An 18,551-nucleotide genomic window follows, 5' to 3' on the forward strand; every position below is an offset into this window, starting at 1 on the left:
CGATGAATATCTTGACGAAATCATTGAAATTCAGCAGAGCCAGGTTCAACAGCAACTCTTCAGAACAACAACGCTCTCAACGTTTTGGTGTCGACAAATGGACAAGTATCCAATTATTGCTAAGAAAGCTCTGGATTTTTTTTATACCATTTGTTACAACATACCTTTGCGAGCAATCCTTTTCTACAATGCTGGAGATAAAAACGAAGAAAAGGAACAGACTTGAAAATGACATGAGAGTGGCACTTGCCAAGGTGAAGCCACACATATCTGAACTGGTCTCTCAAAGGCAACAGCAGAAGTCACACTGATTTGCAGGTATGTAATTTGTTGTAAGTTCATGCATTGTGTTGGTTTTGTTCTTTGAACAAGGTGATGTTCATGCGCCAGTAAAAAACATATCTATGTCTTGAATTTGAAAAAAAAAAAAATTCACTAAAGAGGGGTTCGATGAATGCGCATATGAAACTGGTGGGGTTAGGTACCTCCAACAAGGTTAAGAACCACTGTCCTAACATAATTTTCGGACCCACAACAAGAAAACTAAGTAGGAGACTCTTCTGAACACTTCCCCCATTTTAGCCACCAGCCATCTGGTTTTGACTGACAGCCTAATTACTGTGGTGTACCAAGGCACCAAAAGCCCAGCGCACCCAGCTAATCAAAAACCAAGTGTATTCTGTCTAGCTTCTGAGGAGGGAAAAGCAAATAAACAAGAAAACTTTGTTTCTCCAAAATAACAACAAAAGTAACTCTCATGACTGCAGTTGCTATTGACTTTTACTGCAAATCCCAGTGCTTGATAAGTTTAATTCTGAAAACAATAGTCAGAGTTGTGGCTTTGTAATAATATTTCAGCGTTTCTGCAATTCCAATGCCTCATTCTGTTTTAATTTTTTTTTTCAACAAAAAACAGCTCCATGTGAAAATTCCTACATGGGCTGAAGTATACAGCATACAGTATACCAGCATCTAGCAGCCCTTTAGCAAGGTATTTAACCCTCAATTTATTCAAAAAAAAAAAAGTGAGAACGGAGCAGGTGTTACTATAGAAAAGAATGCAATACTAATGAAAAAAAAACTGCATGCACTCTACTTGCATAGTATGTCTGTATACCTACAGGTTAACAAGCGAGCAGGTGCAAGCATGGAGGGGAGGCAGACCGTGCATGACTGGGTTCACTTTAAAAACTCCATCTGTTAACAGCAACATGCTGTGGTTAAAGTATCAACTGAGCAGGCTTGCTATCAATTTGTGTGTAAATATATCGAGCCAGAGCAAGGGTGGGTCCAATTAACCCGATTCTGACCCAGCAAGAAGAAAAGAGTGACCTAACCCAACTCAAAACAAAACATATATAATGGCAGTGCAAACACACTGTTAACATGATCTTACTTTTGAGGCATTCAGCTATTGTGTTTTAACCTAAAGGTCCTGTTAGTATCTAACAGCAACTTAACTTTAGTGGGCAGATAATAACACTTGTAACCTCGTAATAACAACTTAATCTAACTTTAGAGTAGTTTTCTTCTTTACTTAGCATAAGTTAGATCCGCTCTTGCACAATTTGGCCTCATATATGCCTATATATTTCTTATATATTCCAATATATTCTACTCCAGCTGCTAACTAACCCTTGAGTACACCACATAATCCACCAGTTATTTCAAAACAACAGAGCGAGGAGCAGGTGTCTCTATGCATACAAATGTAATTTTGATAGAAAAACTGCACATACTCTCATTGTATACCATGAGTACATAGGTACCCTAATCATTTTCTTATATTTTCTCTCTACTTCTCTCCACACAGAGCCAATTTAATTTCATTCACAAAGGGGAGGAAAGTACAAGAGCATTATCATTTATTCCCCATTTGCTTTCTAATTTATTCCCCGAATGAGAGATCCTCTTTGAATTAACAAATAAAATAATTAGGAGAACCTTGACGCTGATTGCGTGGTGGCGAGGGAGCAAGTCCAGCGGCACAAGCTGTATGGCTTTAACAGGTCTGCTCACATATACAAAAAGGCTATTTTCTTCCGTATAGGCTGTAAAGAAAATTCTGTGGTCCTCAAGTGAAGAGGCTTATTCGCCACAAGGCCACGATCCTTTAATTTTTAAATGCTACAATGAAATTTCCTTGCATCTTGACTGTCGTAAACAATTTGCTTTATTAATGGTTTTTCTTCCTTTAATTCCAGTTTTCTTTGTATATTTGCCAGCTATAGTGTGATTTCTTTAACATATGCACACATGTACTGTACCTTTACAAACACTTAACTAACAAGTGTGTCTTTATAAACAAGCCTGTTGTTTAAATATAGTCCAGACTATAGACTAGAGTATGATAATTGATTAACTGTCTCATTTACATATTACAATCTGACCAGCAAAGCTTTTTTTTCTCTAAGATATCAAACATAATAGCATGAATAAAACAATACAATACAATATCCTGTCACTGCAAAATAATGACTTTATATGTTTAGTTTTTGGATATGGCTCAGGGACATAACTGACCAGCAAGCTTAAATGTGAGAACCGACATTGTTTCACATTTAAATATTACTGCTGGGCACTTTGCTGGGGTCCTCAACAGTAATGTGCTTCTCAGTTTCTAAACTTTGGTAGTTGTGTTTGGTGTGCTGCATTTTTGCATCACACTAGATATACAGAAATGACAAGTTGGAGAGCTGTTGTAAATTATGCAGTTATCAAATTCTGGGACAAAAAAAATGTGATCATAAAAGATACATGTTATATATAATAAAGCTGATATTTCTGTCTTACATTTTCTGAATATTTAAATAAATAAAAATCTGCACCCTTCATGAAAAAAACATGACATCATTTTCTTTTTGAAAAACTGTGTAAAATTTTCTGTATTCCAGTTCGTGTTATTATACTGCATAACGTGTGGGTGTGAAGGATCTTGAGTGAGATAGAAAACTTGCGCATGTGTGTGCGTGCATGAGTGTGTGAATGCAGGATCAAAGGGTGTGCAGTAAAGTGTCAGGTTGAAGTTGTGAGTGTGTCGTTTTGTCACGCCTTGTAACCTTTAATGTTCCCATTGATGTGCTATCCACATACCAGAGGGGACACAGCTGTGAGAGCGAGCGAGTAAAAAAGAGAGAGACTGCATGCACATGTGTGTCTGTGTGTGTGTGTGTGAGAGAGAGAGAGAAAAAGAGAGAGAGAGCTTTAAAATACCAGTGCAATGTGAGGCACACAAATGTGGGTTGGCCTGGTTTCCAACAAGCCCCCCAGGTACCAAACACTGCTAGGAACACAGATGGCCTCTGGGTAATCCACAGAGGAGCAAGTAGGGACACAAATACTACTACAACACGTTACCGCCTTCTTTGCGACTCCATTGATTTTATGTGTTCATGTAATTTCTGCTATACAAGTTGGTCTCAATAAACAACCTCATTAAGATGAATTTATGTACAAGTAACCTCAAGAGTGGAAGCTTGGGAAAGTAAAAGAGTTGCAGATTTAGTACAAGAGAGATGGTCACAGTTATACTGATATCATAACAAAACATACACCCCTCAATTAGGTACACCTGCTGTATGCCGGTTCATGGAGGTTTGAAGCCTATCGCTGCTATTACTGGGCAGGAGGCCGGGTAGATAGGTCAGCAGTCCATTACAGGGATAAGTTGAAGACACAACACTTTGAAAGCTAAAATTCCCACATGTGGCCAATTTACAATTGCCACTTAACTGTGCTTATCTTTGAGCTGTTGTAAGAAGCCATAGGTTCCACAGTAAACAACAACACACATTTATTCCTAAGGATATTATGATCCCTGATAAAGAGCATTAAAGGTCCTAAAGTACCGCTTCAAAGTTTGTGACTTTACAACTTTAATATACATGGAAAGTAGTAATCATAGCCAGTAGACCATACACAATGTAACATCTTACACTTCCTTATCAGTTAGCTTGCCACTGTTTACAATGAGAATCTTGTATTAATGCTAGCCAGAGGCTGGGCTCAAGCCTGGGCTGTTGTAGAGAGGCAGGAAGGAAAGCTGTTTTTCAATACATCATTACTTTTGTTGGATGGAGCACAAAGAGAGAGGAAATGCAGAGCCGAGTGGCAGCACCTCAAAGACTTCCTGGGTATGCAGTCAGTGAGGTGTGCACACGACTAGAGAGTTTGTGTTCTCCATGGACAGCTCTCAACACTAAGCAGAAATGAAACATGCGTCAATACGCAGTCACTTCTGCACTCCATGGAACTCAATAACATCCACATCAAAAACCACCTCTGGGAATTCAAGCGAATTAGAAAATCATATTGTTCAAAGGGTACATTTGAGATAACAGATAATGGACAAAAAAGGCTACCACTGTTTGTTTTTCTATTGAATTTGGATAAATGGTTTCTTTGGTGAAAAAAGAATTAACATTTACATTCAAAGCAGTAGTCACAGACAGAGCCACTGCTGCACTCAACAACTCAGCGATGGGCTATTTAATAGTGGCTAAATAGTGGCTAAAAGAGCAAGCTACTGTTTAGACATGCTAGAAGAAGGGAAAGTCAAACCATATCATCAGATTGCTTTGTAGAAACCCACGTTGACAATGAAAGTAAGTAATTTAAACTTGCATGGATATTAATAAGAATTTATCATCTTAGACTATTCTATTATATTACCGGACACAAGTAATTTTATTAGAGATATATTCAGGGTCCATATGAACTCTAGTGTGTTGCGAGTCTAAAAAGCACGGATGGTGGCTAATTACATTTTAGCCCCTGGCTCAGCTGCAGTGGAGGGGTGGTGCAGTGAGCCAGAGACCACACCTCCGCCACAGTAGTCAAAAAACAACAAAACAACAAAACATATAACTCCCATGTATTTTAACCATGGGGAAAGAATTCAAAGTCTAGGCTGCTCAGCTTTAGATGGAGCATTAGCCTTTGTCACCAACAAAGCTACTTGAATTTGAAACCTAGGTCACTTTGAAACACAAATTTTGTCTCTGCATACATCCAAAGTCAAAAGGATTTAGAAACACGAAGCGTGGTTTCCTGTTTTGAAAATCAGAACATGGGTTTAGATTTTTAAGAGATAGTTTTAAGAATTAGTTGATTACATCTTATACAGTACATAGAGGCCATATTTCATTTCATTCATGTTGATATAAGCTGAAAGCGAAATTCTTGAGATTCTTGCATGTTAGACTTAATATGACTTAATTAATGCAAATATATAAACAGCCAATCACATGGGGCAATGTATTTAGGTGTGCAAGTATGGTCACAGCATGTTTAAGTTTAAGCCAAGCACCACAATAGGGAAGAAAGGTGACTTAAGTGACTTTAAAAGTGGCATGATTGCTGGTGCCTGACAGGCTGGTCTGAGTATTTTAGAAAGTGCTGATCTGCTGGGATTTTCAGCACAGATATCTCTATGGTTTATAGACAATCATCCGAAAAAGAGAAAATATCCAGTCAACAGCAATGTTCTGAGTGAAAATACTGTCTTGGATAGAGGTGGATAGCAGAGGAGAATGGCCAGACTGTTTCAAACTGATAAGAAGGCAACAGTAACTCAAATAACTACTTGTTGCCACCATGGAGAAGTACATCTCTGAGCACACAACATATCAAACCTTTAAACAGATGGGTTTAGAGCAGCAGTCCAGGAGACCACACTCCTGTCATCTAAGAATAGGAAACTGAGACTACAATTTGCATAGACTCACTAAAATTGGACAACAGAAATTTGGAAAAAATCTGTCTGGTATGATGAGTTTCGACTTCTGCTGCAACATTTGGTTGGGATCAGAATTTAGCATAAACAATGGGCATGGCTCTATCATGCCTCGTATCAATGGTTCAGGATAGTGGTAGTGGTGTCATGGTGTTTCGATATCTTCTTGGCACATTTTGATACTCTTACCAATAATTAAGCATAATTTAAATACCACAGATAACCTATATACCTTTATGACCACAGTGGTATGCATCTTTACATTTTACAGTCTTATAGTTCTCTCTGAGCTTTGTGCAATGAATCCCTAATTACATAACGTTTCTATGATTTATATACTTGTTTTTTCTCTCTTCCTTTTTTGGGGTGGAGGAGTCCAAAATTTTTAAATAAATAAATAGATAAAGTTTTTCTTTTCATTTTAACAAAATGGCCCATACAATGGGGATTCATTTTATCATGCACCACTAAAATCTGTGCAGCAACTGTAATTTTTAATCTTTAAATCCCCAACATTTGCACTGCAGACAGTCTTATACCCACTAAAAACTGTGGGAAGGTTTTATTAATAAATAAATAAATAAAAATGTATTGAATATCACACAGAAATCATCTTTTCTACATTTGCTTAGCCTTAAGTCATTTAGGTGTGGAGCTTATAACGCACCTAGACAGTACCAGAAAGCATATTTGTTTTGAACTGCAAATAAGCATTAAAAATCCATCCTTTCTAGATATTATTTAGTTGCTAAAGGCTGCTGGTCCTTGCATCATATCCTTGTGAAGACACAGCAATATCTAACTACATCCTTGTAGCGAAAACACAATCCCCCTTTAACACTCATCTCCTCCTATCAAGAGTTTTTGAAGCGGTGAACTGAAAGCAGAAGGCGAAATGGGCTTAATAGACCCACTGAGTGTATAAAAAAGAAGCTATGCAGTACAACACAACAACACCAATTGTGTCATAATTCCCACTGTCATGAGCAGACAGCTCAAGTCATTACTATTGATTATGAGGATACCAGCACTCCCCAAAGACATACAAAGAGGAAGAAGAAGACACAGACAGAGGATGGGTGGAAAACAGGATAGCTTGAAAACCCACAGCTACAGAGAGTAGTGACAGGCAGGACTAACCACTGAGACGGGCCATGCATTTAAAACCTTTATGATATGTATAAAAGAGTTTTCATAGACAAAAGCGAAAGTTATTGATCTTAACTTTCGTTAGTAATCTCAACATTTTGAGGGGTTTTAATGCCAGATTGGGGGGAAATACCAAGTTTATTGTGATAACTAGCTAATAATGGGGATTTTCATTTGATGATTACCATTGTTTGTAGATTTACAATTATTTTCCAATTGAATGATGACACTTCTTGTGTGTTAATTACTTATATACAAAAAAAGAAAGAAAGAAAGACAGGGAAAGAAATAAAGTTTGATCAAACAACTTTAATCTATCAAAATTATCTAAAAAGTTGTCCTTCTTAGATGCTCCAAACATATTAATTAAATAATGTATTAATTAAACCATGTAGGAAACAAATAATTCAGAGTGATCCTGTGGCCTTACACTGGCCCGCTGGTAGTTCTCAGTTAATGATAGAGCAGTAATAGGAGTTGAATGGAGGAGGAGGAGGATGGGCTGCTCAAAAGAGTAACTCAAGGAAGACAGACAGGTATAGAGCAGAGGGAAAAATGGGGTTCACCCTTCTTATTTCATTTCATCAGGCCCTTGGGGAGCTTGGAACATAACAGAATGTCGTAAGAAATGAGGCAAAGTGAGAGACGGAGAGAAAGAGTATGTTTATCAGCTCACCTCCTCTGGCTGGCTCGTAGGATCAAGGCTGCTTGCTTTGTACATTATTAAACAACTCCATTTGTTACACAGCAGTGGTTTGTGTGTATGTGTGCATGTATGAGTTGAACAGATAGATCACACCGAAATACTGAAATATCTGTTGTTGTGAAGGTAAAGAAAAATATGTTTTTAGCTAAAGGAGCGAAGCTAAAATAGCCCATAGGATTTACTCAATATCTATCATACCCGAAAAGTTTTGTACAAGTGAGTTTTCTGATATTAGACTGTGGCAGTAAAGGCATTCAAATGTATACGTTAGAAAAAAGAAAAATTACAGAATTACAGACTGACTGATGACGTGTACTTTGTATTTTTTGTCAGGATTGTGCTGCCGAGCACTCTTAAATATTCTTGCTGAGTGTTAAGAATTAAAAATTTGAATTAGTGCAATCATCCTAAAATACAGCTCAGTGAGGAGTAATTGGGAACCCTTGCATTTCTTAATAAAGTTGAAATATTTTAGGGTCATACATGAAAAAGGACACAAATATATATATAATATGAAAAAATATATATGCAACAACAAATATGAAAGACAGTAATGGCATAATGCACAGAATCTCTAAGACATGTGCTGAACCAGACAAGCAGTACATGCATATGAAAAAAAAAGTGTACACCTTAAAGAGAGAGACACCAGCCATGTACAAGGCAACCCTCAGTTGCCAAGGAGACGACCCCTATCGTTCATGCATCCTTCCTTATTCATCCATCCTGCCTCATCTACCTTTGAAAAGTCACGTATAAATGGGGTGGATGAATAATTAAGCTGCATTAGGAGCTTTATTGATGAAATAAAGACATGCCCACCTGACTCACTCCATCTTGTCATACCCTTTTTGTAAAGTACCTTTTACTTGGTTCGCAAACACTTACACATAGTTTCCTTTTTGTCTTTTTCTTGGCTGTATAATTGCTGTTGATAACCAGCAGATGTTAGTACCTTATGCCTAAGTCACACAGACCCAAGGACCTGTCAGTGATCCCCTGGGAACCACTGGTCGCAAGGAAAAAGGTGTATTCCCTGACTAGTTGCAAGTGTTTGCAAAATGTCCCATCCATGGTGTGAAACATATACTATTGCCTTCAGAGTGAGATCTCAACTTAAATGAACCTCAGTGAGCTGCACAGTTTCAATGGTAGAGCTTTCATATTGTTTTAATACGTGACCGTTTATATTACTTCTGAAAAAAGTATGATTTGTTCTGTTGCATGTGCATTATGTGCTAAGAGTGGATGCTTGTTTTCATGGGTAAAGAGATTACCTTACTGCAATTTAACAACTGTGTTGCACTTCAAAACATTGACGTCAACTACCATGTCAGTACAGTATCACAGAAGAACCTTAAAACATACACTTTGCCCATGGGTTTAGTGTTCGCTTCCCCTTTAATAGTTAAAGAAACATTGGGTAGCAAAGGCATGGTTAATGAAGAGCAAATGCAGCCCCTAGCTAAGGCCTTCAGCCCACATTCATCATGAATTCAATTTCCCCGATGCACGTACAAAGAGTATCTGGAATCATTACAACACAACTAGCAGGCATCCCCTGCTCATAAATAAGCCTGTTAATTGACCTGTCATAGCTAATTGCTGCAGGGGATATGAGACTGGTGAGTGTGTGTTTAAGAAAAAGAGTTTATCTGTACGTCTGCATACTGTACTGTGCAACAACCACCCTTTGTATTTTCCTAGGAAAGGGGAACTCGATAAGGTGATTTATTGACATGTAAAAACATACATGTAGATGCTGTATGCAAGGCAAAAACAATCCTAATGAGGCTGAAAGTCAGTATTTAGTATGACCACCTTGTTTCTTTAATGGTGAGATGGAGGAGGCAAATCCATATTGTTCATTCGTGTTGTGCTTTTCTTTTAATCCAGCTTTGCTTTTACTGTATTTGGGACCATTGCTATACAGAGAAGCAAAGCCTTTTCAAGTCAGGTGCTTTCTACACTGAATCAAAATCTAATGGTAATTTTTCTGTGTTCATAATTAAATCATTTTAACAAGATTCTCAAAACCACTGGCTTAAACACAGCCCAAACCATGACTGAACCTCCACCATGTTTTACATTGGCTGCAGACACTCACTGACTTGTTTTGTGTATATAATCAAGTGATACCTGTCAGGTAATCGAGTGCAGATCTTTTAACTGTTCCCATAATTAGATCTACTGTAACGGGCTGAGAATACTTTTACTTTACGTGATCATGTGATCCTGTTCTTTGGAAAAGGTTATCTGCTGGCCTGAGGTCAACTATCACTTTAAAAAACAGACTCAAAACAGTTTTATTCTCACAGACTTACATTTAACTGCGTGTATGTGATTATGTGTGTGTGTTTTAACTTATATTTTATTTCTTTACAAAGCTTTTTAAAGGTTTTATCTTCTGTGTCAAGCACATTGAGTTTATGTGTAAGGAAATATGCTATATAAATACAATTGTACCCCTCTTGACCTCTTCACATATATTTAGTGATGATTTGAAACAACAATTTCAAATTTGAATTCATGATTCCACAAGACCTGCTGCCACTGATCTTCTGTCCAGTTCTTGAGTAATATGGCATACCTCAACTTTTCTTCTATGTTTCTCTTTCTTATCAATGGCTTCTTGACAGTAGGCCATCCACTGAGACCATTTCTGATGAGGTTTCAGTGAACAGTAGATGTCTCAGTTGAAAGGCAAGATGCACTCTCAGGTTCTGTGTTAGTTGTTTCATGGGTTTTCCTATTTCTTAAAGACATAACTTCCAGATACTGGTTGTCTGCTATAGATAGTATTTTAGACTTGGAACGTTTTCTTTCATCCTCGGTTTATTCGGTTTCCTTTTTTTTTCCTTAACAGACTACTGGTAACAAAGTGTCTAAAGATTACAATCTAAGATTAATTATTTGCTAAATTCTCTGTCATATGTAGACACAACACTGGGGGATCCCTCAAGCTATAGGTGCCTTTTTATGTTTAAATAATTCATAGGTCATTGTTAAGTGGAAAGAGGAACTGCTCAAGACCACTTTAAGAAATTAAAGACTAGTCTAGTCTAGTCTAGTCTAGTTCCTTAAAAACAAAATATAAAGAAAGGAGGGTTGGCTCAAGACTTTTGCATAGTACAGATGCCTGAATCTACACTGTATGCTTGTGATTTTATTTGCGCATAGATAGAATGTAGACAGATATATGGAAAAAGAATGTGTGATGGGGTATTGGCAGCCTGATAGCTGAAGACTGTCCTTTTTAAATTTAAAGCCATTAGTCATCAGCCCTGAGAGAAGATATCTTGAAAGCAGACCAGGACAAGAATCAAGCCAGTTACTCCACTTGCCCCAACACTCCACGAGAGAGAAAGACAAGTGGAGAGAATGGGGACTAAACAGACCGAGACAGCAAAACACACATAGCAAAACTAAATTGTCATCATTTTTCCCCTCCCTTTTTCTCACCCTCCGCTGGATTTTAAACATTCTAAAATAGACACATATACACAAACTCACAAACAAACCCATGGAGTAAGAAAAACTGGAAAAATGAGTGAGAAAGGAAACATCATGTCCAGTTAGAAAGAATGACTGAGTCATCTAGTTTGTTCTGCCACATGCCAACAGGGAAGAACTAACTGCAAGCGCAGCTGCCAAAGAGCCGAAGGGACTTCAAGGATGTGTCAACAGACAGTGCTCAAACACGGGCGCTTCTTCTGTTATGTCTTCCAGGCTATTTTCTTCCACTATTGACTGAATGTGCACAGTTACTGTAACCCAAACTTTAAACTTCCGGTGAACTTAAACAAGGAAAGATGACTGTACAGCTGAAAGCATGAAAAATTGCACCCCTTGAACTGAACTGAGAAATAGTTCGGATAACTTTCTAATCCAGTCGAACAGACTTTTAAATGGAGTTTCATTTGAGGGTAACAGTTCTTGTATAAGCAACAATCAGAGATTGGAAATCACCAGCTGGTGTAGAAGGCTTGAGGTAGTTCTCTTGCAATTGTCTTTGTACAATAAATTGAATTGTCACCGTCCGATCAAGTGCGTGTTCCTTTACTGAAGTACTAGGTTTCCTACTGTACAATCACAAGTTAGTATGCCATTTCTTGTCAAACTAGTGTTTTCACGAAGAGTTTTTTGCAAATGCAAGAACAGTGAGTTGGTGCTCTCTCTTTGTATCAGCTGCATTACTTTCTCTTCATGGGAGAAGTTGAAAATAAACTACCTACACTGTAACTAAGAAGCACTGTTTTGTCTGTGACACACAATTCACAGTCCACCAGGCTTTTAACAGGAGGATCTTGCAACTTTAATCAAGTGCAAGTGCAAGTCCAGATGTGTGACTAATGAAAAGGAATAAAAAGTGCCCTTGACCCCGACAGGTACGAAATCTGGTGTCTTAGTTATGCCTTTTGGATTCACTCGTACCTTTAGAGGTAGAAGCCACTGTTAATCAATCAAAAGTTATTTCGAGTCATCACTTTTATCATGTGATCAGACTGGTCTCTTCCAGGCAGACAAATGTCCTATTCATAGTGCAAAAATTGTGTGAATCACATGCCGGGGCCTTCGCAGTCAGATCTGAACTACAGTATGGGAGGTTTTGTACAAACGAAAATAAAGTAATGAAGATATTTTTGAAAAATGACATTTTATTCCTCATGTGGACCTCATTGTTGGATTAATTCCAAGTTATACTGAAGCTGTTATCCTTAAAAAAGAAAAAAAAAACCCAACAGATTTGGTGTTGTATTTCTGTCCATTTGCGTACCTCTAAAACTAAGGAAGCAATATAGGACCAACCCAGAGGCTAAAGAGATGCGCTTGCAAGCAGTCCTTAACATAAATATGCCATCCATGCAGATTGAATGCTCATTGTATAACAAGCACAACAGAGTTAACTACAAAAGAAACGATCCCATTTTTGGTTCTGGTTCATTTACTGGCTTGTATATTTGGGACCAACACATTTGCTGGCACCAAAACAGAGCCAGTCCAGTCTATACTAAAGAACTGTTTGAAATGCCAGGATGTTTTTCTTTTGTTTTGTTTCTGGAAACAAATAAATTAAGCGTCAGTATTTATAGAAATTTATTGTATTTGATCACCACTAGCTACAGATGTTTATGTCTGTTTACTTTCATTTAGAGGTCAAAGCTGTATGCATAGCTGCACATTTATATCATTTGGACCTTTCAAATATGTATGAAATCTTGTTGCCAGCCGTGAGATTAGCACAATCTTGATGAAGTGAATGATTTTCTGGTTACTACGTGAATAGGCTTGCTGCTGACATTCAGCAGAAAATGAGCCCAATGTGTACTCAAAGGTCCCCATTTATCAATAATGCCCTCAGTGCTAAAATGTCAAAATCCTGTATCCACATTTATTTAAGAATGAAAAATGCACACAAGTCATACAAAAAGCTTGGGGTTAATTTATATGTATCATATTTTTCATTGCCTTCATTAGTACTACTTTTGGCACAAATTTGTATAACTTGATAAATAATAATGTCACATTATATTGATTCCATTGGGTGTACTCTCACATTGCAGAGTATGTCCACCTGCAGTGTCGAAGCCACTGAGGGGAGGACTGACTGGATATATGACTGCTAAAAGAGGTATGAATTCTTTCCCAACACACTGCACCAACCCACTCCTAAAAGCTTAAAAACTGTATTTGTTTTTATGCTAGTTGAAAGTTTTCTTCCAACACAGAAGAGAAATGAGATTATTGGATATTAATTAACTCAAACATCAATAAATATAAAGCGATAGTGATTTTGGGAAGTAGATCTCTGGGCGGTTTAAATGTCAGTCTTTAAAATATGGTGTGAAAAATTCAAGCAGTGTTTCAAGACCAACCCTTTTTGGGAATTTCCTCATTTCCATTAATTCATGGTATAAAATCCCAGTGCTGGCTTTGCACAGTGGAGAACTTTCCTCTTGGGAAAGACACAGTAGAGAGAAAATGGCTGAGGCAGAGGGACATCTCACAGATGAAAGAGATGACAAAAAATAGAATTTTTTGTGTGTTTTGTAAAAATACAGTTAGGTCTATGATTTGTTGGACAAAGACACATCTTTTGTAGTTTTGCCTTAGTACGCCACCACAGTGGATTTTAAACCAGGCAATCAATATGTGATTGAAGTGCAGACTTTGGGTTTTACAAAAGATTTCGCATTAACTGTTTAGCAGCCATCTTTATACACAGTAGCCCGTGTTCAAAGGGTTAGAATTAATTGGAAAATTGACTGACACACAGTTTTGTGCACTAGGTGAGACCTGTTTTTGTGTTATTTCATGGCAAATGAAGCAAACATAATATCTGAACTGGATTCAAAGAGTTGAATTTCTACGTCGGAGCTTTTTGACAGAATTTTAAGTATGAGAGATGTCTGTGCAAGTGAGAGAGGCCATCATTTGTCTGAAAAACAAAACAAAAAAGCAAAACAGCAACAAAAAAACTATCAGAGAGATAATAAATAAGTTTAGGAGTGGCCAAATCAAAAATCTGGTGCACTACATTAATAAAACAACGAAATACTAAGGTCTACAATCAAGAGACATCTTTGCAAATGGAAATATAGACTGGAAAAGCCACTCACGATATTAAGCATACCACATTATCGACGTGTATGGCTCCTACTGGTCACTAGGTCACTAGTGTTTATTATTGATGTGACTGCTGATTCTGTAATCACCAATCCTACGAAGCAAAGAAATCAGAAATGCCTTACCTGAAAGGGTCCACTGGGGGTAACGTCAAAGAATGCTTTCTTCCAGTCTGGGCCTTGATGACCAGATTTTGTCCACATTGCTCGGTCCACAGAGGCAATGCTTCTCACTCGCAGATAAACATTGAGAGTACCTGTGAAAACAAATCCCATGCGCAGCCACACATCCAGACAAACACAGCCACAAACATGTACAAGAATTTAGAAACACTCAGTGTCATTGTCACTCTAGCTGGTTTTATAGTTATGGTCATTACCAAACACAGATATATTCCACTGCAAAAAATTATAATAATACTAGAGGAAAGATCAGTTTGTCTTGGAAGAATGGCCAAATATTACTCCTGAAATTTGTGAAACACGCCATCATCCTGTTGAGATTTGAGTCTGTCCCCCAAAATAAAAATGACTATAATAAATATTTAAACAAGATTCCGATTTCAATAGCTAAAGGTGCCGTGACTTTTGTTGCATTTTATTCCCATTGTGAAGACTGTATATTTAATATAGCAAGTCTAAAACTCTACCCTATTGTTTTACTTGCCATGGAGAAATAATCCAAATAGTGTCCATCTCTTTTTCCCCCTCTCTCTGTCTCTTTCAGGTCTCTAAAAGTAGGTGTGAGAGAATCATTCATCTTCTTAATGATCCCCAGCCAGCTTCTAATTGGAACATTAACCAACCACGAGTCTCTTAAACAAATTTGCAAGCAGGGGGCACGCTATGCTATACTATATTTGTGTGTGTGTGTGTGTGTGTGTGTATGTATGTACTTATAGGCTTATGCTTACACAATGGAATCAATCATTGTTTTGTGAAACTATAAGCCTATATTCTTTAAATCCCGGAAAAATCACCAGGCTGGCAGCACTAAGCATCATACCTTGTCACAGGAGATTTGTGATACTAGGGGAAGGATCCAACTGAGCAGTTAAGCAACATGTTTCAACTGTCTGTGGGCACCGAGGGAAGCAGTGTTATCGGACTGTCAATCCAGTCTTCACCTTAACCCTACATATTTTAGCACTGTGAAAATGTCAAATAAAAGGAATGACGCTGTTTAATTAAACATTTCTGGCACATTTACACAGATTAAAAGATTTGTTTGGCAAGTGGCAGATGGCTGCTTTGATTCCAGTTGATAACAGGAAGGGCATCTCATATTAAAAAAAAATCAAGACATGCGGAGGTGCTGTAGTGATCGTTGTGACAAGGGAGGAGGTGAAAGTAGCTTCAGTGGAAGCCAAATTGATAACAGCTACAGCCAGTAGCTAATCACAGAACCACCAATACCTCCAGCAAACTACTGTATCTGACCAAACATGACTCCTATCAAAGAACATCTTGTTTTTGTTGAGTTTTTAGATTCTGTGTGAATTACATAAAACAATATGCCATATTTAGTTGCTTTTGAAAGCCATGATTCTTTTGCTGCCTTTGAATCAGTAAAGCTGTTTTCCCATGGTTGTGATCATTATAAGGAAAGTCTAGTCTCCACTAGAGATGAGCAGTAACGCGTTACCAATTACTATTTTCAAGTAATGAGTAAAGTAAGGGATTACTATTGCAAAAAAGTAATTAAATTACTGTTACTTTCCATGTACTTTGACTGCATTACTAAACCGTGATTTTGTTTGTGAGAGTGTCTCATGACAATGACGTACGAGCGTGCGACGCCTGTGGCAGCAACAGACGCGCATAGTAGATCAACAATGGATAATATAGAGTGTGAGAGAGAGTACGACCATGCAGCATTTAAAGCTTGGAAGTCCTGACATTACTTACAATTATTATTAGTCCGTAAAAAGTGACAAAAACATTAGCGCCCACTGTACACTCTGCGCAGGAAGAAAACTTCTTTCTACAGTGAAAAATTAAACTTCAAATCTGAGCAAGCACCTAACAAGCTGCCACAGGAATGTGAAATTCACTGGTTCCCCCCGCTGACATGACCGCTGCAGCACCGGGCAAATCTCCACCCACTCCTGCTAAACAGGTGAAAATAGACTTAAGAGTGACAGGGCTTTGTGCTGCTGAATCTTTGATTTTATTTATGTTTTGATGTGTTTTACTTGCATCTATTTGAAAGAGTGAGTGTAAACACAAAAAAGTATTTTATTTTATATGCTGATATATGCACAAAAAAGGTTTAAATGTTAAACTAATTTCTTTGAGTCAAAGACTGTTGCATAATTAAATTTTTGCTTGATGCAGTGTGCATAAAGTTAAAAGATTAAAACTAATAAAACATTTTTAAAAAGAGACTTTTTCATTTGATTTAATTGTATATGTTGGATTATGCAGAAAAAATTGGGATTGGGCTGAAAGGTTACGTATTCAGGTTGTGTATCATGTTTTTAAAAAGTGACTCAGTAATAAGTAAGTAATTACTTTTGAAAATAACCAATCAGTAAAGTAATGGCATTACTTTCTTAGAGAAATAATCAGTAATTAGTAACTAAATACTATTTTCAAGTAACTTGACCAACACCGGTCTCCACAGTGAAAATGCAAACGTAAAACAGATTTTACCTTTTTTATGTAACTGTGGGAAAAAGAATAAGATCACATATACCAAAATGTCTAAAATCATTTTTTTAAACACTGAGTATATTTTGCATGGTTTTGTAAAGTTTGGATCTCAGTAAAAATAATGATCTGATAGCGTTGGAACAGCTACATTACTACATTGAAAATGTTAATTACATTACAGGCTACTTGCTCTTCTATGAGGTGAAATCTAGCAGATAGGTTTTTCAGTGTCCTACAAGGTTTTCCAACTGGAACTTAAATTTCATTTTCAAGAAGTGAACAAACATTAAATGTTAGAAAATATTTACCTCCCAAAGTCCAAAAAAGCAGCATTTCTGCAAGCAAGACCTAATCTTGATGTATAGTATTACCTTTTAACCCAATCTCTTAATGTAACACTACATATCTGAGCCTCATAGTTCCTTTCTTCTCTCTTTCTCCTGTTACCACCATCACCACCTACACACACACACACAGAGCCAAAAGAGTGTTTGCGGACTCTGATAAGCAGTCTATTGATTGGACTGAGGTAAGGCAGTATATGCTGGTGCGAGTGTCAGGCAAGCAGAGGAGAAGGCACAGCTCTATCAAGGCTACTTGTCTGTGGAATCATGATTGGGGAAGACAGAGCAGAGATACACAGACCCACACACAGACGGGCATGCACTGCGATACTTGAAATCAAATGAGTTGTTTTTGTTTTGATATCTGAAAGGCCTACATTGGGTTCTCATCTCCCCCCATCCCTCATCTCATCCTAAATAAGGCTCATGGCCTGTCTGGTACGCTTCAGCTGCTGGTTTGCTTTGAAAGCAATGCTGAAGAGTCCAGAGTAAACTAAAGCTTGTAGCCTCTGTCACCAAAGGGCAATACTATCCAGTGTTTTTAGTAAATACCTGAATCCTGGTTATAATGCTTTCCCGAAGATAGGGACCTAAACCTATCAAGTGAGAGACAGACATGAAAAGCATCTAGAAAACCTGTGTATAATTAAAAAGAAAGTTGTGTGTGCAAAATACTATGCTAACATTTATATCGCCAAAGTTATTTAAAGTGTAATAAAACTGTTTTTCAAACAGCATACAGGAACTAATTGTCTTCAATCACTCTGGAGTGAAAATAATCCAGTAATTCCAAGTAAGCTTGCCAATGGCATTGCAAACCTGAGCCATAAAAAATAATACCGAATGCCAAACAGAACTAATTAAATGTTGTTTATTGTTGCTGCCAGCAAGCCCACAGATAAACATATTAAGGTGAAAAGAAAAAACACATCACCTGGGGAGGTCTTTATTTGTGCTGCCCTATTGCAAACCTGCAATCCAAAGTGAGGAAAGGGCATTATTCTTTCTGCCCTCATTTTATTTTGCAAAATCTTTGAAAGGTGCCTTTACCTCTTTTAAACTCTCAAACTCTTAGGATTGCAAACAAGCAAAATATATGTGGGCTAGAAAAGAGCAGCATTTCAACATCTTGTCTGAAAATTGTGTGGCGTCAAAGTGCCCAAATGCTTTCAATATATACAACCTTTTAACACTTTTAGCACACTATATATCAAGTACATTAAAACTGGCTAGCACTACAGCATACTCTCACTATTTCTGGACATCAACAGGCTCTCTAAGGCTCTCTATTTTCTGTGCTTAATTTTTCTCAGTATTTTTCTTACCATTCACTTTGG

The 18,551-nt window shown here is 37.5% G+C and overlaps 1 protein-coding gene across 3 annotated transcripts in view; it reads right to left on the reverse strand.

Annotated features, from left to right (window-relative positions):
• The window catches only part of mdga1 (MAM domain containing glycosylphosphatidylinositol anchor 1), a 194,215-nt gene that overhangs the window by 16,849 nt on the left and 158,815 nt on the right, over positions 1-18,551 (reverse strand). For all 3 annotated transcript variants that reach the window (XM_006779891.2, XM_006779890.2, XM_035904770.2), the window contains exon 16: positions 14,342-14,472. In XM_006779891.2, coding sequence (XP_006779954.1) covers positions 14,342-14,472 — 131 coding nt within the window. The remainder of the gene's footprint in view (positions 1-14,341; positions 14,473-18,551) is intronic.

This window comes from Neolamprologus brichardi, chromosome 1 (assembly GCF_056152115.1).
Source record: "Neolamprologus brichardi isolate AB-2024 chromosome 1, ASM5615211v1, whole genome shotgun sequence".
Taxonomy (NCBI): Eukaryota; Metazoa; Chordata; class Actinopteri; order Cichliformes; family Cichlidae; genus Neolamprologus; species Neolamprologus brichardi.